Source organism: Syngnathoides biaculeatus, chromosome 10 (genome assembly GCF_019802595.1).
Source record: "Syngnathoides biaculeatus isolate LvHL_M chromosome 10, ASM1980259v1, whole genome shotgun sequence".
Lineage (NCBI taxonomy): Eukaryota > Metazoa > Chordata > Actinopteri > Syngnathiformes > Syngnathidae > Syngnathoides > Syngnathoides biaculeatus.
In genome coordinates this window covers 13,030,430-13,057,764 of record NC_084649.1, presented here as the reverse complement: position 1 = coordinate 13,057,764, position 27,335 = coordinate 13,030,430, and the positions used below count along the sequence as shown (strand labels likewise).

The window sequence follows — 27,335 nt, the reverse complement described above, 5'->3', positions numbered from 1 at the left end:
GCTGAATGAAAGCATCCTGGCAGAGTTCTCCGCATGAGGCCGTCTGTGCCTGCGGGGCGTCGCCATTCATCTAATTCAGCGTAAATGGTGGTGAGAAGCTACAGAATGAGCAGCGCTGTCAATGGGGAAAAAGGCCAATATTTATGAATGGGGAGCGGCATGGTGGCAGCAAGCGGTGAGCGGGTTCGAGAAGAATAATTAGCGATTTATTTTGCAGGAGAATGGTGGTCAACAGCAACAGGTTGCTATGGAAACCCCCGCAGAACACACCAACTACTCGTACCAACACACCAAGTGAAGCTTGGGTAGGCATTTTGACGCGACATGTTTCAGTCCAATGCAAAACGTCTCAAGTACTTTATCTGCCGCTGCCAAGTGGTCAACAAAGTGGTGCGGCCGAACAAATTTATTATTTATGGCATTCAGAAGTATATTAAGGTGTTGTGAAAGTGATATGTTTTGCCCTCATTTCAAAATTAGGCTGTTTTTGTTACTTTAGAACAATAATGAATAAAAGGCGTAGGTTTTGCTATTATAGTACAGCTATTTTACCCTTAATTTTTGCTGATTATTATTTATGTAGAAGTCCACTAAATGTGAATTTAAGAATCATAATAGCGTGAATGCACAATATAATGACGACTGGGGATATGGTAGGATGAATATAAGATTTACATACATATACTGTACATGACTTTGTAATCGCAATACTTTCCTGGATGTTGTCTTCCAGGTGGGGCTTCGGCCATGTGATGAATCCAACCAATCAGGGTTCAGCTAGAAAAAAAAGAAAAAGAATTCTGCTCCATCCCGTCACCAACTATTCGGACTTGAACATGGATGACAAAAAGGAAGACGTGTGTACGCTCATGTGTGTGTGTGTGTGCATGCAAGTTTGAGAGCGAGAGAGAGTCTATCTGTTTGTTTGTTTGTTTGTTTGTTTTACTTCCATTTTAAAGAAACAAGACAACACTTCCATCATTGAACGTTTCTGCTCACAAGTTGAACTACCAAAGGAGGTAATCTTCCCCACAGAAGATCTGATCTATTTTGATAACTGAAACAAGGAACACACAAAAAAGAGGAAGAAAATTAGTGAGGAGGGTAAAAAAACAGAGTGTTATTTTTATGCACGTAATATAACAAAATTCTTATTTTTAAAAATTGCATTCTGGATGTTTCAGAGTGATTCAAGGAAAAGAGTTAAAAACACAATGTGTCTTTTATTTTTTTGTAAAATATGCAAACATTTTATTTCCTGATGTCTGCTGTTTGACATTCTATTTGCAGCCGTGGGGCAACAGTTTGTACAGGTTAACCCCCCCCCCCCCCCCGCCAACCCCCCCCCCAATATAAACACTTTTGCTGGATGTCAAGTCATTGCAGCCGCAGGAGGCAAACCGTTTAAAGCTACTTCTTCCTCTAACTGCTGCAGAGATTTCTATTCATGCACAAGTGATAGAAACGCATCTTATTTATACTTTTTTATTCTTTTTTTTTTAATTGTGAGTGAACAAAAGACAATCAGTTATTTCTATTTATATTTGACTTATTTTTCTATTTTTGTCCAGAATTTTTAGACCATATAAACCTTTATACAAAAGAAGTTATTCAATCGTGGCGTCTCTAAAGACTACAAAGAAGCCACAGACTGATAAGCTGACATTTTTGGGAACTGTACCATTGACCCTTTTCACAGTCAGACAACTTCTGTCTCTACTGTTCCGCTGTGTGTATTCACTAATGGAATACGATGGAAACAAATGAATCATGTAATATAAAGTTGGATGAATAATGTTTTAACATTTACAATTTACAACAAAACTAAAGTGATTGCAGTTTCAAACATATGACTAAGAGAAATAAATCTTCGGTGTCTTCAGAAAATGTCTGTGACACGCTGACACCAAGGATCAAAAATTCATTATGAGAATTACAGTATACTTCCCACCCTCTTTTTAGTGCCCTTTCAAAACAGACTGTTTTAGGGATGGGGAGCTGTCTTGTCTCATGCAAATGAGCTACAGTTCACCCCGCCTCCCCTTTACTGGAGGCTGCTACTTGCAAGTCTTAGTCTGACTGTCACTGTCAATATTTTTAGAACCGATTATCCTATCGACCGGTCGTATAACTGGATACAAATGTATATTGCATCATCATTTTAAACAAACAAAAAAAATCAGTCATCATGTCATTGTCCAAGCCACTTATCCTCACAAGGGTTGCGGGAAGCTGGAGCCTATCCTAGCTAGCTTCGGGCGAAAGGAAGACTACACCCTGAATATGTCGCCAGTCAGTCGCTGGGCAGTTATCTACACCATCGCTGAGTGGAAATTGATCCCACGCTGCCTGCGCCAAAGGCAGGCGTGTGTACCATTACACAATCAGTGACTCAAAATAGCAAAGTGTTTGGCATAATCAAGCTTTGCACGATTCAACTTCCTGACTTCAGTGATTTAAATATGAACTAAAAGCGCCAGAAGCGCCACTAGCGGCTGAGCTCGCTAACCAGCTTTTTTGATTTCTCCTCCTGGCTAATGTTTGTTTATTTGACAACCAGATGGCGCTGATGGAAAAGTGCCATAGACAGTCTGGCGGAAACATTCATCCTCGCTCTGCTAATGTTTGCCTCACGCACTCGAACCAAGGCACACATTCTACAGGAGGAAAATGTCATAGTACAGCACCCCCAAAAAAAAACACAAAAATCTGAAAACTGAAATATTGAAGACCTCGTCTCAAAGTTAAATCGATAACTGACTTAAGTGTGAAATGTGCGCCTTTTTAATTGAATTGAATTTAATTGAAAATTGCTACACTTACTCTGTTGTATGAATGGCAACAAGTGGATACAAAAGTTTTTCGTACCTTCTGCCAGCTAATGTCTCTAACTGTTCACACGACGCCACTCACCCAGACGGGTAAAGACATAGTTGTAATTAATAAATAATAATTCACCGATTAAGTGAGACTGGATCACTTTCCGTGCCCCCCACCCCAGCACACGAGGGGGACGCTGGCACCCTGGCAGGGAATCGTCGCTCTAGAACAAGCACAGGTTTTTCCTTCATGGTTGCAAGTCATTTTTACAATAACAACATTAATCCCACTTTACCTTTCATTCACGGCGTTATATCTTATTCCTTTCCAATTTATTGAGCTGAATAATTATAATCCAAAGAAGAAACAGTCTGACGTCACAGTGAAAAGGGTCTTTTTTTTTTTTTCTTTTTAGGCCACAGAAGAATGATTCTACCGTATTTCCGGCGATTTTTAGGTTTTTTTTTTTTTTTTACTGTGATCCGTGTTCTGTTTTTGCGGCGCACGCACACACAGGCTGTAGATCAGCATGACTCTTGTTCACACTCCTCGTGGCCATGCTGAGAAGTGGTTTTAAGCGGTTTTGTTGAAGCAACTCTTCAAGCATCATTCAATTGGTTCTCTTGTTGCGAGGAGAACGTGCATCAGCGAGATGACCGCAGTTGTTCAATTGAGATGTAAAATGAGGGAACTCGATGAGAAGAGTTACACACGATCTTCAGAGTGGTTGTTTGCAAAGGGAGCTGTGAGGTCTTTTCTCAATGCTGCTGTTGTCACCTAATTTTGAGTCATTTTGTTGTTGTTTTGTAGAAAGTTGTTCTTTTTTTTGTCACTTGAAAACCTTTTGAGCTGACTTGCCTTATTTTTTGAATATCCTAGAAGTAGACAACACTTTTAGCTGTAGAGAGATAGCATTAGACGTTAGTTTGTTGGTGTTAGTTTTGCCATTTTCTTGCACATCACGTTTTCTCTCGTTTTGATTCTCGCGAATATCCGTTCCTTTTGTACCAATGTTGTGCTGTTGAGCCTTTTTGTAAAAAAAAAAAAAAAAAAAAGAAAAATGAAAAAGAAGCCTTTTCAAGTGAAAAGCATAACCAAATTCTGACTTTTTTTTTTTGCTGGCTCCCATTCATACTGACAGTGCATCAGTGTTGTAGCTCAAGATGAGTCTTTGACCATCCTACAAGCCATCTCAAGCTTTCATTTCTGCAAACATCACACACACTGTAAACACGTTGGCTTTATGAACATCGATCACTAGACCCGAACCCTGAGAGTGCCTATAGAGAGGTATCCATGCCCCTTTTCCACTACACAGTACCAGAAAGGCTTCGCTTTACTTGCCTCGATTTGAGATTGGGTTTTCACCTCAAAATAGTACACGTGAAACTGCAAAAAAAAAAAAAAATACTGATCATTATTCACTGCAAACCGTTTTCAAACTCTCCATATTGCAAGCTGTCATTAAGCATTTTGACTGAGGTATCAAGACCCAGAAAATATTAGGTTCTGTAACAATGAGCACCAAAGCTACCAGAAGGAGTAGACGTTTTTTTTTCTTCCAAAGAAAAAAAGATTTTCTACCTTTTTCTATTCTTTAGAAATCAACGGTAGATTATGGGTTGGCTTGTCGAGTTGTCGTGTGAAAGCCCACTCAGTTGCGGCAACATCCTGTTCTGTTGGATTCTACGACAAAGCCACAGTCGGATCAGTGTCCAGTCTTGGCTCTGATGCTGCAATTTTGCGGGTTCTCTACATGGACGATGCTAATGAGACAAATTTCGAATGCGCGCGACCAAATGTGGCAAAGTGTCAATAAGCCAGTAGAGCCGTTTTAAGTACCATTCCATGGAAAAGGGGCATTCGTGACTTTGATTTGGGAGTGATCCAAAGAAATGTGGAAATCCGAATTTCAGCAAAGCCTTAATGTTCTTTCTTTGTGTGAGCTGCCTCAAAATCACTACATGAGACAGCAACCAACTTGTCGGAAAGCAATCGAGTTCACAATTATCTTTGGTTGGCCGGCACTTAGCTTTTCTTGGTGTTCGGCAGGTTTGGATCTGATGAAATCACGCTGACTCTATTTTTTTTTCCTGTGTGTGTTTGTTACATGTATGTTTTGTGTGCTATGTTGTTCATTTGTGCAACCAAAGATGATGATGTCAACCACACATTCACGTTCATACGTTGCTCTCAACAAGACGTGCGAGGGAAGCTGGACAAACCGCTTTTATCAATACTGAATTGATTCAGAAGGACAACAGCGTTTGCGCTCAGAATCCAAAGGCGTTTTGTTTCCACGCGCGAGCTATATAGGAAGTTCCCTTCTTGTACACCGTGTACAAAGGACGGCTGCATGTCCTACTGAAACTGTAGGGGGTTTAGCAGGCTTCCAGGCGGAGTGCCCCGTGCAACTCGAGAGTGCATATTTTGTAAATAGTCTTTTCTTTTCACTTTTTCTTTTCACAATTTTCGTTTCTTGTGTGAGTGTGTTTTCATGAATTCTTTTTTTTTTTTTATATAAAATGTCCACATCACACGGTGACTAGCAAGTTGTCGCAATCAAACACGCCATGAAGGAATATGTCATGGAAAATGTTTAAATAAGATAAATGATACTCGATGTGTTAGTATCATATTTGAACATACACACACACAAAAGGATTTTGGAACTATGAAATGACTACTTTGTTACAATGCAGTGTTTATTTATTTGATCGTTTTCTACCAAATTATAATCAAACCTAATGTTACATTTTCTTTACGTATGATGCCAGTAAAGGAATTGGCATCATGTAAAATTACTTTGAATTGTAGTATATCATACGTTATTCCGATGAATGGTCCACAGTTTCTCTCCGCGCACTTATTTGTACTCACATCAATTTGATAAAAGTCATCCTTAAAGAGATTGATGGATTATTTCATAGCTTCAAAATGTTTTGCTGCTAAAACAGGACTTCTCAACAGGTTGTAGGTTGTCACCATGTCTGCATTTTCTAACTCTTTAGTTTTGGGAATACACTGAAGATTTTAGATTCTACAATTATACATATTAAATAGTAGAAATAAAGACCAAATTGAAAAAAAAAAAATCAAAACACTGCATGAATCACAGAGATTTTGAAAATGCACTGGTTGCCTCCCACCTCCTGGTTGTGAACAGTTTTCTTATTTATACAAAAACTCATTTTGTACAGTTTTGTTAGAGGAAAGAGCTTTTCATATTTGGTTGTTTTGCAAAGCCACTCGGCTACTGTTGTCTTCCTGTGCCAGAGTTTCTAAATGGTCTGTAACTTGTTGTTATTAAAAAAAAAAAAAAAAAAGTCTGAAAATATTTTCCTTCTGTTTTGGTTTTCTCTTCGAATTTAAAAATGTCCATTGTCTTTTTTTTTTTAAGAATAAAAAGCCTTGTTCCAATGATTGTGTGTGTGTGTGCGTGTGGTATAAAATGACTCCTTCCTTAAAAAAATGTTATCAAGGCAGTGAGATGTTAATATTAAGTAGAGGTAAGCATCTGATTAGATTCTTTGATCATTAACAATGGTAATTGATTATATTTGAAATATTTGGAAATTAAAGAGCCATTGGTGTTTTTCCACTCCTGCTCCCTTGCCAGTCTTGAGTTTTATTGAGATCACAAATACTGCGACTGGCCGACTCAACAGCGCCTCTGCGAGTTACAACCAAGTACTACATTCCATTTTGCATTAATTACCAAGAGTCATGCTCTCCGATTGGCTGGCAACCAGTTCAGAGTGTACCCTGCCTCCTGCCCGATGGCAGCTGGGATAGGCGCCGGGACTCCAGCCACCCTCGTGAGGATAAGCGGCTCATAAAATGGATGGATGGTTGAATAAATGCAAGTCTTACTATGCAGTGGTATACAGTACATCACAATAAGGCAAGGGGATTAAAATTTTGGGGTCTTTTAATCGCAATATCACATCATTTTTACAAAATAGAAAAATAGTAATATGTTGCAGATAAAAATACCACTGTATTGTTTGTATTAAATACTCACTTTGAATATACAAAATGTATTGGTTCCACTTTATTAAGCTCACCAAACAAGTGTAGATATGAGACAAATATAACTCAACCCCAACCTGTTTATAAATGTTGATTTCATATTTTAAGGGGGAAAAAAACATTTTCAATGTTACCTGGCCCTATATTAAAAAGTAATGGCCGGCTGCACCTAATGAGAGATTGGGCCATACTTAGCAGCAACTAATATGAAGTATTTTCTAAAACTCCCAATAAGCCTTTCACATCTGTGTATCACTTGCCTTTAAACCTGGCAGATCCAAGACTCTATCGTCTGGCTCCCGACTTGGATGTAAACTCGCAATATTCTTGATCTCCATGTTTTTCCTTGTCCTGAGTGCTCGATCCGTGTTCCCCGCCTTGCAGACCTCTTCCACCACGGTGTCCAGCCGTCCACTTGCTCACACTACCATCTGCCGCATGCTCCATTTCTAGATGAGCCGCCAGTATGCTTCAACGATCCAACTCTGAATCCCTTCCCGAAACTTCTTCGGCCTTTGCCCGCTTCTGGGTCCAGTTAAAAACCTTTGCTTGTATTTGTCTGATATTTACAATTATTTGATGATCTTGAACATTAGCCCAAGAGAATCCATGGGGTCACATATTTAAGAAGATTTGGATGTGGTCACATATTTAAGATGATTTGGATGTCTTGGGTTCTCTTGGGGGCGGCACGGTGGATCAGCTGGAAAGTTTTGCACTTACAGTTCTGCGGTACCAGGTTCAATCCTGGACCTGCCTGTGTGGAGTTTGCATGTTCTCCCCGTGCCTGTGTAGGTTTTCTTCGGGCACTCCGGTTTCCTCCCACATCCCAAAAACATACAACATTAATTGGACACTCTGCTTCAGGCCATGCTACCCTGAGAACGCCCGATCTCGTCAGATCTCGGAAGCTAAGCGGGTTTGCCCCTGGTTTGTACTTGGATGGGAGACCGCCTGGGAATACCAGGTGCTGTAAGCTTCTCTCCCCGGCTAAATGCAGAGGGGTTACGTCAGCAAGGGCATCCAGCGTAAAACTGTGCCAAACAAATGTGCGTTCATCTAAGATGACACGCTGTGGCGACCCCTAACGGGACAAGCCGAGAGGCAAAGAAGATTAATTGGACACTCTAAATTCCCCCTAGGTGTGATTGTGAGTGCGGCTCTTTGTCTCCATGTGCCCTGCGATTGGCTGGCAACCAGTTCAGTTGACACCTGGGATAGGCTCCAGCACTCCCTGCGACCCTTGTGAGGATAAGCGGTTAAGAAATTGGATGGATGGATGGATTCTCCAGAGTTAAGATGGGTGAAACTATCCCAAAATATAAGAACTTGAGAAAGGGGTCAATAATTTTTCACGGCATTGAACACATGATATCAACTATGAATGGCTTTTCATTTTTGCATGTTCCTACAACAGATTTGCTCTTCACAGATGACTGTAATACCTTATCCTACCCAACCAGAGGAGTATTACACTCAAATAGTCATACAATATGCATACACACACACACTCACAAGGCTGACACTTAGGAAGGTAAAATGTGGTGAATGTTTTTTTTTTTTTTAACATTTGAAGAACTCCTGTTGACTTGAAGGAGAGTTCAACAGACCCAAACCAAGCGTGGCTCCGAGGAGGCGCTTCAGTCACGACCTCCTCCCACGATCTGTAACAGGAAACTGAACAGGTAGACGATGTCCAGGTAGATGCTGAGAGTGGCAAACACATATTCTTCTGGACTGATGCTGAAGCGCTTGTTCCCCAACAGCATTTGAGTGTCGAATGCCAGGAACTGCACACGACAGACAGAGTGTCAAAATTTAAAAAAAAAAAAATTGAGACTCATTTGTTTGGTTTTGTTGATTCCCCCACACCCATTTTCATGTAGTTTTTAGTGTTTTATAAAACATTTGAAATTACACACAAAATACAGGCATGTGAAGGACGAATATGTTGGTGATTCAAATATGTACCGTCATTTCCGGCCTATATGCCGCAACTTCGTTCACACGCTTTCAACCCTGCAACTTATGCGGCGATGCGGCTAATTTGTGCATTTTTTCCAACATCCGCAAGGGGCACTCGAGCGGAAAAGGTAAGCGTGAGACCGGTGAAATATATGTACAGAGGGAGTGACTTTTACCGGTATGTTTTTTTTTTTTTTAACCGGCCCTGTTAGTGCTGCGCTAGCGTTAGCGCTGTGCTAGCGTTAGTGCTAGCGTGCTGCTACTATGTTACTGCCCCGTCTCAGTGATTTAGTATAAGTTTTATTTAACCGGCCTTGTTAGTGCTGTGCTACCGTGTTGCTACTGTGTAGCTGCCGCGGCTCTTTTTTTTTTTTTTTTTTAACAAGCCCTGTTGTGCTATCGTGTTGTTGCTATGTTAAGCTAAGCTAAAGTATTAAAACTTTGAAAGCTCTTTCTGTGTACAGTCTTTACAAATGTACTGGTGAGTCTTATAATCAGGTGCGCTCTGTCGGCCAGAAATTACGGTATTTCTGTGGTATGGTGGAAGTTGGGGCTGTTCAACGCTATTGTGCTTCTCACCAGAGTGAAGAGGATGGCTCCTAGGACTGCATAAATGGCATGCAACCAGGGCACCTATGAGACAAAACACTGATGAGAAGGATAGCATGCTGCTAATTTCGGTAGGACCGTGCAGCGCCTCGACGAGATTATCTGTGACATTAATCCCTTCGAGTTAACACACAGTGGCAGCACGTTTCCCGAAATCTCCTCTATTTCTGAGGTTCTGGAAAGGTCTTGTAAGGAACGTACATATCCAAAGGGGACGACGATGGAGAGGGTAATGGCGCACAGCAACATGACCATGCACAACGAAAACAGGATGCCCTGGCAGGAAGTTACGTCAATCTGAAAACAGGCCAAGAAAGAAAGAAAGAAAGAAAAAGTGTCAGCAAAGAATTTATAAAACTGAGTTCATTCTGCATTGTCATTTTTATTACTATTATGTGCAGTACATATGTTACATAAAATAACATACTATTTAAATATTCTTACCGTCCCAAAGACAGTATCTTAATTTTGCAATAATCTTTCCCCATATTAGTGTATTTCTTCATATAATGGACAGAGGTTTAGCTTGAAAGGCTTGTTTGTAAGAATGTATTTTTTTAATAAGAATTTGGTGTTGAATAATAATATAACAATAATAATATTTTTTAAATAAAGATTTATACACTACTTAAATCAGCATGTTTTGTAATAAAATGTGGATTACTATTGCAGTATTATAATTGATTAAAATAATTGATTAATCTGTAAATTATTGTTTCATTTAATAGATAAATTCAATATATATATTTTACCAATCCTTTTATTCAGCAAGAGTGCATTATTTCAAATTATCCAGAAAATGCTCAAACAAGTAATTATGATTCAGTTACTGCTTTGGTTTCATAATGTCAGAGAATGTATAAAATGGGGATCATTGTTTTCCAAAGTAAAAGCGAATGTTAGCAAAAATCCTTTTTGTTTAAATCTCTTATGTTACCAAACAAACTTTTTCTAGTATTTGGGATGTTATATTACTTCTATGGTGCTTCAGGAAAACATAATAAATATGAATTAAATATTGTTCACGCATTCCTGAGTCACAGACATCAGCAGAACAGAAGTAGCTGTCAGAGGGACATAACCAAGATGTCTTTTGGAATAAACACTAATTATTCTAATTTCATGTTAGAGAGTCACTCTTTGCTCGTCAAAATAGCCAAAATATGGGACCTTTAAACAAAACGAAAAAAAAACCCAAATCAATCTGCTTTCATGGATGACTACAGCAACCTGAGGATGTTTACCAGGAGGCTGAAATTCTAAAGATTTGGACAACTGCAACTTCAACAATGGCTCTAAATGTTTAATCAATTATCAAAATAGTTGATGATTAATTGGATAAATGATTAGTTCTTGATGAATCGATTACTTGTTGAATCTGTAATTATAACCATCTTGATCGTATTAACTGTGCATCTATCTATCTATCTATCTATCATCTATCTATCTATCTATCTATCTATCTATCTATCTATCTATCTATCTATCTATCTATCTATCTATCTATCTATCTATCTATCTATCTATCTATCTATCTATCGAGCTACTGTTGCTATTAGAAAACGTGCGCTTCTTCTCACCTTGCTTTGGAAGCTGAAGACGGTTACAGAAAAGCACACGAGGGAGGTGATTCCCAAACACAGAACCACGGACTTGGTGTTGTAAAAGCTAGAGAAAGACAGAGCTTAGTTGCATATTTCTTTCTGGCCGATATAACTACCATAACAGAGCGGCACGCACTGTGAACTCACCTCGACACAAATCCCATCATGAAGGCCATGCTTAAAGTCTGTGTGAGGAGAAAAAGCAAGAGTTCATACTGGGTACACACACGCAACTATATTAGTGCTGCTTTCAGAAAAAGGACTACTCACAAAGAGAACTAACAAAATGATGTTCCAGGGAAACTGCCTCCTGTTGGGGGGTGGGGGTGGGGAATACAACACTTTTAATTCCATTCACAAATGCTCAGAATTAATTGGGTCTTTTTACTGAATTCCTAGTGAAAAAGTGCATTTACCTCAAGTCCCCACAGCAGGACAGAGCAATGTAAGTAGCAAAGAACATGAGGCTGTCCAGACAAGTCAAATGAGGGGATTAAAAATTAAAAATAAAAAAATTGAGACAGTTTCGTGTGAGATGAGGTGCAAATATGTTTGAACTCACTAAGATGCCATGTACAGGCTAGGATGAGTCTGAATGAAGAACCTTACAGGTGCACTGCAAAGAGAAACACAGAACATTAGAACCCTACAAAACAATAACAACATTATTGGACACTAGATTAGGGACAACCTAATTTGGGGCTGGCGATACGGAAGTAAATTACTGCCACTGGAATTTGAATTTGAAATGCTACAGAAAACAGGATTTGAATTTGAAATGTAAAGCGATCACATTTTCGATAGCTGCTACAATTCGCTGTCGAATATTCGACAGGCTAGTATTTACAATACTATGTGACATCATGTGACTAAGAAACCAGAACTGCGATTGGCTGGGTGTTCAGTTCTGACCTGAAGTAACCCTGTCCGGTGGCACAGACGGTGAATTTCAGACAGCGAATTGTAGCAACTATTGAAAATGTGCTCACTTTACATTTCAAATTCAAATCCTGTTTTCTGTGGCATTTCAAATTCAAATCCTGGTGGCACTAATTCACTTCCATATGGCGTTATCACAGTTCTGCTAATGTACTCGAATATAACAACTGCCCCAACACCGTGTTTCTCTGCCCATGACTTGGAAGTGAGGCTGGGTAAAGAGACAAACACACATTTTGTCAAAGCTAGAATTGCAATTAGTTTTTTAGAATATTGTGTTAGCTTCAAACGACCACCATGCGATCGCTTGGGTGAGGTGGGGAAGAAGGGGTTTTTTTGTGATCGATTATGCGCCCACTGCATGTGCCACGTGCATCAATTGACACCCCACTAGTTCAGACATTTAAAAGGTTGTGGCTCCACGAGTTAAAATGTATATTATTGCCTTTAAAGTAGCTAACGTTCCACAAGTAAAAGCTATTTCGCCCCACCCGCTGGCTTTGACCGTGCTCAGAATGGGAACAAAAGTTGTAGTCGACAATGGCACAGGAGCATTTTTATGTATGTATGTTCCTAATTAAGTGATCAATGAGGGCTCAATATATATATATATATATATATATATATATATATATATATACACACACACACAGTACCACTGTAGCATATTCAGGAGATATTACCAAAATGTGAACATGGCAACAACTGCCACTGTCACGAAGAGCTGGACCATGAGAATGGCATAGACCTGCAAAGGAATCACACATCTTTATCATCTCATGATACTTTACTTTCTACATTCTCCACATGTTCACCATTTTGATTACTATTAGAAGAATACAGTACGTACCTTCCTGATGAAAGTCTGCCTGATGGTCTGGTCATCCCAGGAAAACTGGGCCTCCATCTCCTCATAGCCTGTGTCAACAAAGACGGATATTTATCTTAATACAATACAATTCATAAAAACGTATTTTCATTGTTTAACCGGCGGTTTAAGTGCAAACAGAAGTCACGTTCTGCAGCAAAAACTTGGGGCTATTATCTGGAGTAAAGTTTACCCGCAGTCGCTTCCTGATATGACGGCGGTTCATTGTCAGTGTTGACCTGCTGAGATAAAAAGTTACAATCACTTTAATCATCACATACTGACTATAATTGGAAAGTTTGTCAAACTAGTTTTCATCGTGGAGCACATCTTTAGCCACGGTTTCCCTCACAGGGCGGTTCTATGCTTATTGTGTACTAGCAGTATATCAATACTAATATGATATTGAGATGAATAACTGTTCAGCCTTGGGATCCTGGAACGCAACACAGTAAACGGCTTCCATGTTAGTCCTGCAGATTAAATTAAATGCGAAGGCGCTCCGTTTATGGGATGCTAGCAATGTAAATGTAATGAACAATCAAGATATTTGTTCTTTTATATGAAACATTTTTTCCTCAAACATTTACATCATAAAACTGTCTCATAGCCAGGTTAAACAGTTATCGCCGGTTCAACATGAAAACATACCTTTGCCTTTTTCATGATTCTGCCCTTGTGATGATGATGAGGAGGCAGATGAGGAAAACGAGAAAGATTATTTTTAAAAAATGGTGACGTTGATGGTCAGGTTATCAAAACGTGATCCCCCCCAAAATCTGAAGACTCTCAGCTAGCTCTGTGGTCCTCACTTGACAGCGAGCATGTCATCCAAAGTGTGTGAGTTGTCGCTCCAATTTTGTGTCGACTGTGCGGATTACGCGGCAGCTTTACCGTCCATCCTCCATGTGGTTAATCTCTCCCTAACCCCGATCCCGAGCTACCCCTCTCTTCTTCCTAATAAGGTTGTTCTAGCAAAGCACAGGTATTCTCAAAACATTGAGAGAAATCCAGACTCTCGTACTGTGTATACTAAACAGGTATGTCATTTGCTTCCAGTTGCTCCCCCTTTTCCTTCATTGAGGGTGCTTCAATCATTTAAGTGGAACTCAAATGATTTCAAAATTTGAATCAATCATGCATTGCATAATTATATTGGGGGGGGGGGGATATTCTCTTTGAATATATCCTCACCAGTATTCAAAATACATTCAGTACGTGCATCAATAGAAGTACACAGGACATGGATTTCATTTTACTGTATGAACAGGTTTCCAATTATGCCGTCTTGTGTGTCATAGAGGTCAAAGAACACAGATGATAGGTGAAGCTTGAAGTTTTTTTCTATCGTTAATTTATCCAATTGGTCTAAGGGTGGTGGTGACACACAAGATGGCGTAATTAGAACCCTATCCATAGCAGTTGCAGAAACTTGATAATTATTATCAAGCATATTATCAGCAAGATGAGCAGTGACATCATCGTTTGCGTAAGACACTGGTTTGGTCACGGCCGACTAATGGGATGGAAGTTAAGAACATTAAGATGCTCTTATGACCTCCACATAGTTGAATAATGAGATTTGCTGGCAATCCCCTCGAGCAGACACCAAAACATCGTTGCCATTGCAAAACAGGTGTGACCACAGGTGGGTAGAGTAGCCAAATACTCTACTCAAATAAGAGTATATATTACCTTAGGATGAATATTATACGTTACGGTGAGCAACTGCTGATTTTTTTTTCAAACTCTAAACATGAAGGTCAAATAAAATTCCGTTACAATAACTTCAAGTGGATATTTTGATGTCGCAGCCGTCACTGTGGCTTCATAGCAGCTAGCAGCTAGCTCTCTTGGAAACATTGGCGAGGGAGCATGTAAGCCAACCTTCCCGTTCCTTAATAAAGTCACATGAGCATAAATGCATACCCAATACAACAACGCCAGCGTGCTAATATACACTATAAATGTGTTCTCGAGTCTGGAGAAGACTCTTCCAGACTTCGTGACAATCGTGAGACAAACGCCATGGTGGGCTACAAGAACCAATATGTAAGTAAGATATAACCACACTTTTTACTTTTCTGTCGATGTCTTCTCTTTGTCTCCTCCGTCTTATGTTTTTTTTTTTTCTTCGTTCCGACCCATATTCCAAGAAAAAAGATTGTCTTCATCGTCGGAATTACTTTAAATGACTTGTTTGTTGTGAAAAAAGAGAAACTGTTTGCCAGTGTGTGTGTATACTCTGAGATGCTGTTTGTGCAGACTGCGGTGTATCTAACCAAATGTTTAAAACATGCAGTGAATACTGGCTGATAAATTCAGGAATTCAATTCAATTCATTTATAATTTCCGGATGCAGTGCCACCGTATTTCCACCAGATAGCAGCAGAAGACTATCAAGTGTTGCTTTGCATGGTCCGGGTCCATTGCCCAGGTCAAAAGTAGGAATGGCCACAAGTGCTATGTAGTTTCAAACAACCGGATTTTTTACATCGCAGCTATTTCTGAAGCTCTTTTCCTTTTAAATCCCATCAGTGAAATATAATCCATCAGAACATACAGGATGTCTTGTAGTGATTTAAGACGGAATCAAGGCAACTTTTATTTTAACCATAGTATATTTTAAGACTCGGAATTGAAGGAACGTGTGCTTTCTCAATAAATGAACCTCCTTGGGTGGGATTCTTAAAATACCATTTTATGTCCCTTGAGTCTTTTGCCAGAGCGCAATAGTTAAACGTGTGTATATTTCACGATTGACAGTCCTTACCTGGACAGTTTTAATGACATGTATCACCAAAGTTTGATTTATCATTGTTGAGGTTCAGTCCATTAGCTACAGGGATGCAAAAGGCCACAAGTAACATTGTAAATATTGCTGTTACTCCTTCATCATAGTCAGGCCCATTCTTATATCACTACATAGTTGAAGAGACAAGTTCAAATGTTTCTCAAAACCTCTATTGTGTCACAAAGATGCTGTGTGCTTTCCCATCCCACGATCAGATAATTCGACGTGTTGCATCTGGTGTGGCGTACAATCAAGTTACAAGGTGAGATTTTGTTTTCAACACAACAGTGTGAGAGAAGTGAGTGTTGAGTGTCAAACCTAACACTTGTTCCGCCTTTCTGGCATTCCCTTACATCCAGGTGTGGCCCTGGCTTTGATACTACCACTGAAGGTGGGAGCAGCGCTTGGGAAAATGCAGGCTGCCTGAAAAGGACTATGCTAACTGGTGAAGTAGTATTATTATTTGTTTCATTTTGGATTTCTTTACCCCTTGCCTAGTTATCAAATAACAAATCATACAAATTTATGGTGCACTTTTTCCTCTGCCTCTGAGGTGTCAGACATTTGTCTGATACAGTGCAGTACAGCAGTTTAATTCCACTCGAGGCAGCATCTTTTGTATAATAAATGGAAGAAACAACATACAAGCGGTTGCTCAAAGACAATTTTACCCCAAGAGGTCATCTTGACTGCTCACAATTGGGCAGATCAGTAGACCACATAAGGTCATATGAATCCAGGTCAGTCTGTTGTAAAAGAAGTAAGCCAAATTCAAAGTGAAATGGATGCTTATGAAGGTCAGTTTCCGTTTTTAGATAATGTTCCTGAATTTATCCCATTAGGATTTCTGTGAGATGAGGAGAGTCTCGGAGGATTCTTTTTGTACTGCCTCACATCCTGTCTCAGCAACCTTAGGGATGGGTACAGTACATATCCGTAATTATTTTATGTAGAATATGTCTTCTCCTAGGGGCTAAGTGTCAAATTATTTGTGTTTTGGCAGCCTTATATTTCTCGCTGTATATCACGTTTACTTATTACCTCACTCTTGAAAATCAAGTGATTTGGCTATTCCGAAATGCTTCTCAGAGCAGATGAAAGATTGGCTCATTGCTTCTGTTGCTAGGTAACCCCGTATGTAATGGCTTGGCAGTTCTGATTCTACCGTCTTGTTAGGAAGAATAAGAATGAAAATGAGCACAAGGGAAATGCTGTATAGCGTTATTTAATAATAGTACTCTATGGTGTAACCACAAAACAGTTACAAAATATACACAAGTGATGCAGTCAGTTGACAATACATTTAGTTCTTTCATATATTTTCAAATAAAAAGTTTATATTCATAGTTCAAATGCAGTCTAAAGAGCAATATATAGTATATTGTTAATGATGCTGGCTTGATACAATACTTAACAACTTCATTAACATTTCCAAGAATCATCAAACTACCAAGGGTACCAAACAAGCGTATTTACAAAAATGTACAGACAACAAATTCAGTGAAAACCCATCAGACTCTGTGATCACGACCAATCATTTGTCCCTGATTAGCACATAGCAACACAATACAACTTCTTTTCATTTCTTAAAAATACATCATTTTACATCGCTCATTCACAATTAGTGATTTACTTATGACATGAAAATAGCTGATATCGTTTCAACATAGAGCACATAAATCATTCTCTTAGCTCTGCGCCATTTCTATTGCTATCACCGATACTTGGCTGTGGGGCTTCTTAATGTCTGGAGCGTGCCTTTTACAGTTGAGGTGTAAATGTGCAGTCAGAAGTCATAGTTGGTGAAGGTTTTGAACAAACTCCTTGTATCTGAGCTGGAGTGTGTGCTTTGCTGACTTGTGGAATTGGAGGACTAAGTCTTAAGTATAGACCAACTCCAGGGAGGAGAGGTAAAGATTTGGTGAATCAACCAGGAAGAACACAGTTTTAAGTCATTATTGACAGTCTTGGAAGCAAGAGATCAGTTGAGTTCAAGGGCTTCCACTCCCTGCTGGGCTAACATCCTTTACTTTCAGAGTCCCCTCTCTCACGACTTCACACTCTGCCAAGCTCCAACAACAACGATCCGTCATGCAGAGGCCAACATCTGTGGCTGGCCTAGCTCGAAAGGGAAGCAAAGAAGCTCCCCGAAGCAGACATCTCAGTGGGCCCTGTGCTGGTTTACGGATCTATACGGAACGCTAAAAGCTTGTCGGAGTGCTGGTTGTTCAAGGTTCGCAAGTCCGGCAGACGTAGCAACAGCTTTGGGAAGAGCGTGCTGTCGTCTGGCCGACGACTCGTAATAAGAGTGCGCAGAGCTTTGATGAGGTTCTCCTGCAGCTGCTCTACTGCTCCCATATCCACAATGCCAGAACGATCTAGAGATAACGGTGGAAAGTAAGTTAGATATGCAGCTTAGACAGAAGACAAACGTGTTGCTCCTCTATGAGTTTGTGACCATGAGTAAGTCTTACCAGCTGAAACAAGCACAACAGCCATAAAAAGGGCCATCTCATCTGGTTCCAAACCCAGAGAGCCGAGTTTCTCGCTGAAATCGAACATGGAGTCCAGTAAAACGCCCATGCCCAGTGCCCTTAGTGATGCTAGAGAGTATGTTTGCCCATTGAGAAAGGTCACAGTCCTCTCCTTGGGGTCAAATAATGAGCAGAATCTCACCATCAGCACCTGCAAATAAAGAAAACAATGTTAGAGCCAGAAACTCCAAAATTGACCACTGAAGAACCCACTAAGTCAAATGCCCCAACACGCGCTGAGCCGACCTTACTGTTTCCACATCAAACTATCCATCAATCACCGCAGTTTTACTTTATTTTAGTTTGTTTTTGTATTTATTTTCATTAGTATGACAACCTTGAATGTGATGTTATTTCAAATATTGCCTGAATAGCCAATCAAGGCTATGCGAGGGTGTAGTTGGTACATCAAACAAATCATTTCCCATGTTTCTTTGCAAATGTTTTTTGCAAACCACCATCGTCTAGGAACGTGTGGTATTTGACTTTGGAGGTTCCTTTGTGCACCCCAATCCATAATTATACGTAAAAAAAAAAAAACATGCAGGTTACTTAAACCAATGTACCTGGAACGTGCCAGATTTGAGTAGCATGACTTGGTCCTGTTGGCTGAGAGTCTGGAAGCCTGGGATACTTTTTGCGAACTCCACCACTTCCTTGACAGCAGGGGTGAAACACTGGGAAAAGGACTCCCACACTTCCTGACTGGAGCGACTGGCTGGAGCCACCGGACAAGAATTGAGTGGACATGCCTGTCACGAGAAAAAGAACAGCGGCCAGATTAATTGGCTGCCTAGGACTGACGTGAAGATTGAAACAAATGAAGAATGCTAAAAGACTTACCAAGACTTTGGCTCCACCATTTAGCTTCCAAGGACAGGGGTTTTGGTTCTGAGAATCAGTCTTCTGATTGGCTGCATAGTGCTGAGATGAATGACCAGCGGGGATGTTACACTGATTTTGATTGGCGAAGTTGTACTTGGAAATATTGATGTTATTATTCGCGGTGTTTTCGTTATTGGCGTGGGCAACAGGACATTTAGAGGGGATGCTGTATCCCGATGTCAGGTCTCCTTGAAACGTGTGGTGTGCATGTACAGTTGTGTGAGTTGGGGCAGTTTCCTGCACAGGACTGTTCTGGAAAGAAATGCCAAGGTTGGTGTTGCTGGCGGGCCTCTTGAGAGATTTCTTCTCACTGTTTATTAAGTCGCTCTGGTATGGCTGCATTATGGAGCCTGCTCCTTCATTCGTCTGGTTCTTTGGGCTGCAGTGGGTGTCAGAAGGAGGTGACGTCTCCATCTCCATGGAGGCGGATTCGTTTAGACTGTTCATATAGCTCTGCATTTCATCCAATAGCCTCTGCTTCTCCCGTTTGGGAATACGGCCAAAACGCACAGCTGAAGTGGAGAGGAAGAAAGAGAGAGTATCTTCTGTTAGTGTATACTCTCACCAAAAATCAAATTGCAATAGCGACACTCTGCAAAAACGGCTTCCGCCTGGTTCTCCGTTTTTAGATTTAAAATCTCAAAATCCAATACTCTCTGTGGCTATTCCATGAACTGTAATGTCATCACCTCATTTGACAGGTTTTTCTTTCCCTCCAGCGTTACAGTCCATCCTCCCCACTTTTTTCCCGCTCGTGCACTGACAGCCCTATTTATAGTTTGCTATATGCTGTCACACCTCCCCCCACTCTCTTTCGCATCCTGTCTCAAAAGTTGAGCTCTGCCTCTCTCTTGTGTAGAAGTAGGTCACTGGGTCGACACTGCTAATATATGATGTCGTATGTAAATTGACAAGAGAAAAGGTTTTAAAGAGTTAGTTGGAATATGAAAATAATTTAGGGTGGAAGAATGTATTTAAAATGTCATTCAAATATTTGACATGGAAATTAATAGGCACACCGTTATAGTGGGCAGGGTAAGAAACATTAATCACAACTATAGATTGCCTTCTCTCATCTGATGTATTATCTGGTAAATTTTCACTGTGTTTTTGGGTCAGCTAAAAATGTTTGCTCCAAAAAGAGATGATTTATCTTCACCTACTTTGTGCATTTCCCAAGAGGCTGGAGCCTTACGGAGTGGGGGCAATAAAGGGCAAAATACACGTGGAATATCTAAACTGGAGCACTCTCTTTTGCTGTGATTAATAGAACAGAAGAACGGTAACATAAACATAAATTTACCTTAAAAAGAGGTGAGACTGTACATAACACTAAATGCATGATCAACAACTCTAGTGTCCCAATTTCCCAAAATAAACTATATTTGTCACAGTTTCTCCGTGATGGATGACTACTGGGATACTTGAGCCTCTCTTGTGATAAATCATACAGAAGACAACTAGCAAAGGAAAAGGGGAAGACGGGACAAAGGAGAGGAAAAGAACAAGTGCTGTGGTCCAAACTGCATGTGTCCCCCTGCACGTCTCTTACCATCTCTGGACATGCCCACTGAGAGACATTTCTTAAAGCGGCAGTGTTGGCAGCGGTTTCGGTTCATGCGCATAATGAGACAGTTTTCATTCTTCACGCACATCTTGTAGTGGATATTCTGTTGAATGCTGCGCCTGAAGAAACCCTGGAAACAGCACAAGGGGAGTTAAATATCTCGAGTGGAAATGTGAACAGGCAGGTAGTCATAATGCGACATTGTTGCACTCACTTTGCAACCCTCGCAGGCGTGGACACCATAATGGAACCCAGATGCAATGTCTCCACACACTTTACACAGAAGCACCATCCCTCCAGTTTCTGTGAAGACATAGGCACAAGATTTAAGAGGACAGTTCAAAAGCGAAAGAAAGAAGAGGACAGGTAGGAAGGCAGTGGCCGTCTACTTACTTGGGAAGGTGCCAGTAAAACCACAGGGTCTCTTGGCCACCGTGGGATGGTTGTAGGTGGCTGATGACACTGATGTAACTTGGGCAGCTGGAGCATTGTTCACTTCTGGAAACTGGAAGACCATTTTCGGGGAAGGCGTCCCTCCCCTTTGTTCCCCTCCCTGCTTCATGGCCCCAATCTCCTGAAAGGAGACACCCTCTGGGGATGATGGCTGCGAGTGGGAGGAGGGTGACTGGGTCTGGTATCCACTGGAGGGGCTGCCAGGACTTGGGCTGGCACTGCCAGAGGAGCCAGCATAAAGGATGACACCACCTGAGGTACACGCAGAGGAAAAAAAAAAACAAAACTTAGTTGACCCATATTCATGTTCTACTTTGACGACTTCTTGGCTTACTTGTAGATACCCTGATCATTTTTGAGACAGCTAAACAATGTGATGAAAATCTTTTAGACCCCAGGTAGAACAACTCCAACCTGTTTGTGTGATCATTTCTTTTTCCTACTTTCCTACTGTGGTATTCAAGCACCCATTTTCTAGTGTTAATATAGACTCAAGCAAAGATGGGGAACCTATGGTAAGACCAATGGATCTGGCCCACCATTTAATTGTAAAAACAAGTGGCACATCTGTGGAAACATTCTTAAAAAAAAATCACCCTAAAAATTAAATCAAGATATATTTTACTTTGCAACATATGTATTCATACATTCTGCATGGCCCTTTTGGACCTGATGATTAAAAAAAATAAATCAAGCAAGAGCTTCTATGCAACACTGACATTCACGCAAACTCTACTGTAAAGCAATTGACTTAAGATAATGGTGCAACAAGGTTAAAAAAAATCAAGTATTTTTGTAATTGGATTCATTTAATTCCTATTTTACAAAGTTCATCTCTTTATTTACAGTGCCATTTTGGTCACTGTGTAGCCATGTGCCTCATACATGCTGTAAATTGGCCTTTGTGTAGGGATGTCACATCAAGTTGGAAATGCCCTATTACCCCTGAATGCAGCTCCCTACAGCCACCCCCCTTGTATTGCAGACACTTTTCTTCCCACAAGATGAAAGACTCCCTCTCACGTGCAGCCTGAGCCAGCCAACTCCATCCCCGCCTTCTCGCTTTCACTTCACCACTGTCCTTACGCCTCATGCTACCCCTCCCTTCGTCTCAATCCTCCTCCCCTCCCCTCTCCTCCCTCCCTCCCTCTCCTCTTTGGCTCTGAGCACGCAGACCCATCTATCCGCCAGCCACCTGACCGCCAGCTCACATGGACTCTTGACACAGTTCCCGCCCGGCTCACAAGGCTCTTTTGCGCAGTCTCGTGTAGACAACAGCAGCAGTACAATAATAAGAGCTAGGGCAAGATCACGTTGGGAATACTGAGGCTTTTAATGCAGCATGCGGGGAACGGATACTTAAATGGCTAGATTCCAAATTGGATTTTGGCAAACTGTGCAGAAAGTTAAACGATAGTCACATTTTCACTGTACTTTCAACATGAAATATTTTCAATCAGTGAATATAATAGAGCTCTCTATTAGTGTTGTCAGTAAGGTATAACCATTGTGACTAATCTAACCATTTAAAGGCTGAATTGATGTTAATAGTAACAAATGTAATATTTTATAGCAGCAGTTAGAACAAATGCTTGTAGAGTGTCGGCTAAAATATGTTATTTACAATATTATTGAAGAACTTGTCCCAATTACATCTTAATTACTATGAATCTGCTGTTTGGTCTACCAGATTGCTGCTTTTAGTTCTGAAGAATGTTTACCATTGGATCGTTTCCACTATCATTATTGTGTACATTTCCCTTTAATGACCTTGACTCATCCAAGGATAACTGATCAGCTGCTTGCTCCAGTGCTCTCTCTCTCTCTCTCTCTCTCTCTCTCACTCTCTCCTTGAAGAAACGTGCTGTATTTGTGTGAAGCGTTAAGTGCCTTCCTTCCTTAAATCCTCCACTTACACGTGAGGTAGTTGTGGCAAGCTGCCATGTGTGGCTCTGGCTTCACACAGAGACGATATGTGTTGTTTTGCTGAGTCCGTGTGCGTGCGTGCACATGTGTGTATGAAAAAGGTCAAGTTTTATCAACGTGTATCACCTGAGTCACACCCGGCGTCACATGGTACACACTTCCTGCCTTCATTCAGCAGCACGCTCACCAGCCTCCCCTCATGTAAAAACATCCCCTAGTTGGTTTGCCCCTAATGACTTCCTGGAATCTAGTTTGGCTGGATGTCAAAGGGAGCTCTGGGAATACAGCACTGAAGTCATGCACAGGTTGAAACACGTGATGTGTAGACTTACACAGGGCTGTAAAAGCTAAAGAATAAACAAAACAACCCACCCCTCCCTCATGTCAGTCCTTCATGACTTCCCCACTCGTGTACTCCCGCCTCCTCGGCATCTGACCATGGCAAGCTTACTGTATAAACATCAACCTCATATCGTGGTTCACAGAGAAACCCCTCACCTTCCTAGCCCCGCCAACCACAGTTCTGTGCGAACATTTACAGTTGTGCATGGGTGGTAAGCCGTCATCCACGTGCAAAGGCTGACCTTATGTGCATATATGAAAAGGGATGATTCAGTAATGGCAGCAAAGGGTAATGTAGTAGTGACTAAAGCTCATTGACAACATATCGCAGTTGTTTAACCCAATAAAGACGCGGCTTATACCAATTTCATTTTCAATAATACTACAATTTGGTTGTTCACTTGTCAACTCAATGTAGATGTGATTTTGTGTCAACATGTTCTAAACTCCTTCAGAGATTAAAATGAATGTTTTTGGCAGCGTGGAGTACATTTGTGACGCATTCAGACACACGTTAACACCTGCCCTGCGATTGCCTGGCAATCAGTCTCAGCCAAAGTGGGAGCTTCCTTGTGACCCTGAACGAGATAAGGAAAAATCAAGTAGATAATTGATGGACGTAAACACCTTCAGGATTTAATTGAAATAACACTGTTTAACAGTCAACTTGTGTTGAGCCCATTGTTAACTTCTCGACAGTTCTTACTCGATCGGGCATGCCAAGAATATTGGACATATTTTACTCCATGAATAGCCGACCACATGGTGACTCAATGACCACAATGTTCATAACCATCAGTACTAGAAAACATCCTAATAAACTCGTAATTTGACTTACAAGTTCAGTTTATTTCATGACCAAGATCAGAACTGAACAGACAATTAATACATGGAAAATCAGTGCTGTAATTGAAATGTATTGTCAATTCTGAATATAAATTGCACCATTTATATGAAATGACTAAAATATGAAGAAATATTATATGTACTGATGTGTGCCTTCAAGGGGCAGAGGTTAGTGAGTTGACGACTTATGGCAATTCATTGCCAGTGGTCTCCTTTTGCAATTCTTTAATATGACCGTTTGTCCTCTTCAAAAAAGCGCTGAAGGTGCATCAGCGACCGTGTTCTCCTTGCTCACATGCACGGGCATTGCAGTAGCTGAACTGTCCCATTTATTTGTTTCACCATACTCAAGTGTTTAAAGCTCGCCCATTGCTCAAATATTGACTCAAAAACACAGAGGAAATACTCCCAAGCCAAGTTACTTGGGACAGCTTATAACCTAAAATGTTGTCGTGCTTGTACGTCATGGTATGGCTACTTATTTTTAATACTCAGTGTTTTTTGCTAATCCCCAAATTCAGGATGGATTCATAATTTCACGTTAAACGCGGGCAATGCCATTCCATTCATATGTATCGTTTAAGACATGAAACATGTGAAGGACTCTTGCTAACAGAAAAGCCAATCCTACCAGATGAACTTAGACGTTGCTTCATGACAATGGAATGAACTTGCTTACTACACTTGAGTATGGTTGCTGCTTTTGAGTAGTTTATGAAGCAGGTAGTGCAAAAACACACTTTAAAACCCCTCTGACCCACTGACCAAACTCTCCTCAAATACAGCGGAATCCCCGTGCTGGCCCCCAGAGTGAGCAAGCGACCATGCGCCTGGTTGGAACGGAGGGTCTGTCAGGGGCGGGGCTAGAGGAAATCCTGCGCAGCACGTGGACAACGAGGTTGTTACACGTGCTCGTGTGCTCGAGGTGGGGTGGGGCGGGCCTGCGTGTCGGAAATCAGCCGCATGATTGCGACTCACAGTATTAGCGCCGCCGACACTACCCATGATGCAAAGGGCACGTAAAACACATGGCACACTAAACAACCAAGGGGACATTGATTTACTTTAAATGGCCCTAATTGCGATTTCTGCATTACTTTAATAGCAATAATTATTCCACATCACCATATTGGGTGCTCCATGTCAGCCGTCCATTTGAAATAATCTGATAATATGAACAATAACCAGTAGCAAAAGTGTGAGCGTATTTGTGAGGTGGGGCGGGCGTTGTCATCCTCAGGGTGGGGGCATTTTAGTTCTCACTCCATATGAGTTTGTTTACATGGATGGTTTGCAAGTTAAGTGTCAAAGGGGATTTAAGCAACATGAAAACTCCTGTGGACAGCACGCAGGTGCGAGTGGTTTTTTTTTTTTTTTTTTTTAAAGTTTTGTTTTTTTTTCGTTTCCCCCAACCTCTAAAAGCCATTTCCCGCGCATGCAGCTGCCAGTCACTTGGTCATCAAGTAGCGACAGAGCAGGAATGTGCACGAAAGACAATATTAGTTTTTTTCATTGACATACTTTTCCTCCATAAACTGCCCTTTAGATTATGCAGTATTTTGAACAGAGCAACTACATGTACACATCATCCAATTTTCGACCGCATCACTGACTGTTATAGTTATTGTTAACACACATTATTTAGTTGTGGGTTGATCGAGAAGCACACTTACCCCCGGGACTATTCTCCATGTCTCCTCGTAGATACAGTGTTTGCTTCTGTTGTTCTTGTTTGTTTAGCGCGTCTGCTCGCCGCCGACGAGTTTGGTTGACACAGGTGAAAGAGTCCTGAACTGCCAAGGCATAGAGAGTGTATCCCACAGATTAAAAGAGCGGGGATGTGCACAGGGCATTGGTAGGGGGTTCTTGAGAAAAATCCGGTCACCAGAGCAAAAATGGTTTGTTTAAGAAGGAGAAATTAGAGCAATGCTGTATTGAATCCAAAAGAAAAAAGAACTCCGAGGTGAATAGCACTCTGTGGGTGTGCACCTCAAAGGGGTTCTGTCACACTGAACTGCTGTCCATGTACAGTCACCATGAAAACATGATTAGAGTGCAAGTAGTTTAAACACACCCCACTCATCAATAAGCAACACGAGTCCTGAAATAGCCAGCACGTTTTCAGGTGCCTGACAAATGTGACCGTTTTTTTTTTCTCTTTCCCTTTCTCGTGTCCCCTCCACCGCCTGTTTGTTGATGGGTCTCTCTCCTCTCCCTCTCTCTGTGCCCCCACCCTCCTGCTCCTCCTCCTCCTCACGCCCCCTCTCTGCTCACTCGTGCTTGGCCTCTCATTGGCTGAGGCTCTCGCTTGGAGACTGCACATTGGGTTGCCTGCACACTGGAATGCTGCATGTGCGCATGGCATGTGAGCTTGCTCTGCCCTACTGACACACATTTTATGCAAATAGGGTGCCTGAGCTGCAGCTAGGTGGGGGGGATGCGGGTGAGCGGCAGCGAGATGTCCTACTCTTCTGAAATACTCCATGTGTTGTTGGAGGGACGTGAGGTTGGAGCTTCTTTGACACTAGGGCAGTGACTTTTTCACACTAAAAGCTGCTTTAGCGGTGACCGCGCTGACGTCACTACGTTTTGCCTTTATACTTTAGCGCAACCCATGCGCGATGTTTTGAAAACGTGCTGCAGTCTCCTCCAAGTCAGGGGTGTCGCTACAGCTGGTATTGGATAAGACACGACAGGGTGGAGTTTCCTCTGCATTACATGACCATTTCTGATGCCCGTTTTTACTTTCCTTTCTGGTACAAAGTTAGGGTGAGCCTAACCTAACCTACAAAACAACAACAACAATGGGGACCGTGCAACAGTGTCTGCTCGAACAAATGGATCTAGATGATAATGTTTAAAGGTCAAGTGTCATCCCTATAAAAATTCTAAAATAGATATTGAAATGCAAAATACAGATACATAATACATTATTCACTTCAATGTAAAAAAAAAAAAAATATGAGCGGAGAGCATGTCATCCATGTGCAAAGTTGTGGAAGTCTCATTCGACATTCAAGTGGTCACCATATTGGCTGTATCTCCTGTCCGTGACGTCACCCCAGACATTTGCCATTGAAAACATTGGCCCCTACTGTGGGACACGCCCCATCAGACACATAAGGTCTTTTCGAAGAAGAGGACATCTCAC

At 41.2% G+C, this 27,335-nt stretch overlaps 4 protein-coding genes and 1 pseudogene across 23 annotated transcripts in view; 3 read left to right on the top strand and 2 right to left on the bottom strand.

Moving 5' to 3' along the window:
- Positions 1-1,318, top strand: part of LOC133507826 (RNA-binding motif, single-stranded-interacting protein 2-like) — a 43,484-nt gene extending 42,166 nt beyond the window's left edge. Inside the window, exons 13-14 of the mRNA XM_061833305.1 lie at positions 218-305; positions 734-1,318. Coding sequence (XP_061689289.1) covers positions 218-298 — 81 coding nt within the window. The 3' untranslated portion in view covers positions 299-305; positions 734-1,318. The remainder of the gene's footprint in view (positions 1-217; positions 306-733) is intronic.
- Positions 1,319-6,789: 5,471 nt separating this feature from the next.
- faim2b (Fas apoptotic inhibitory molecule 2b) lies at positions 6,790-15,170 on the bottom strand. Of its 18 annotated transcripts, none has more exons than XM_061833323.1 (13): positions 14,911-15,170; positions 13,489-13,512; positions 13,031-13,076; positions 12,820-12,887; positions 12,653-12,717; positions 11,593-11,646; positions 11,447-11,497; positions 11,301-11,340; positions 11,178-11,215; positions 11,007-11,094; positions 9,628-9,723; positions 9,397-9,450; positions 6,790-8,642 (listed from the first exon to the last, which is right to left on the bottom strand). In XM_061833323.1, exons 2-13 carry the CDS (start codon positions 13,501-13,503, stop codon positions 8,493-8,495), a joined length of 765 nt encoding a protein of 254 aa, XP_061689307.1. In that variant the 5' UTR covers positions 13,504-13,512; positions 14,911-15,170; the 3' UTR covers positions 6,790-8,492. The 18 variants fall into 18 exon arrangements, with proteins under 18 accessions (XP_061689307.1, XP_061689305.1, XP_061689304.1 ...); XM_061833321.1 differs by having other exon boundaries at positions 14,918-15,170; XM_061833320.1 differs by lacking the exon at positions 14,911-15,170 and adding an exon at positions 14,533-14,671 and having other exon boundaries at positions 13,489-13,507.
- Positions 7,713-7,831, top strand: LOC133508181 (5S ribosomal RNA; annotated as a pseudogene).
- Positions 14,449-27,335, top strand: part of LOC133507823 (retinoic acid receptor gamma-A-like) — a 71,433-nt gene continuing 58,546 nt past the window's right edge. Inside the window, exons 1-5 of one of the 3 annotated variants that reach the window (XM_061833299.1) lie at positions 14,449-14,485; positions 14,652-14,714; positions 14,818-14,889; positions 15,817-15,893; positions 15,991-16,076. The gene's annotated coding sequence lies outside the window, so the exon portion shown is untranslated. The other 2 variants (XM_061833298.1, XM_061833297.1) reach the window with 2 other exon arrangements.
- On the bottom strand, positions 16,841-26,379 carry nr1d4b (nuclear receptor subfamily 1, group D, member 4b). The gene is made up of 8 exons (XM_061833296.1): positions 25,858-26,379; positions 21,011-21,322; positions 20,832-20,920; positions 20,603-20,747; positions 19,009-19,562; positions 18,732-18,917; positions 18,106-18,316; positions 16,841-18,009 (listed from the first exon to the last, which is right to left on the bottom strand). Exons 1-8 carry the CDS (start codon positions 25,874-25,876, stop codon positions 17,813-17,815), a joined length of 1,713 nt encoding a protein of 570 aa, XP_061689280.1. The 5' UTR covers positions 25,877-26,379; the 3' UTR covers positions 16,841-17,812.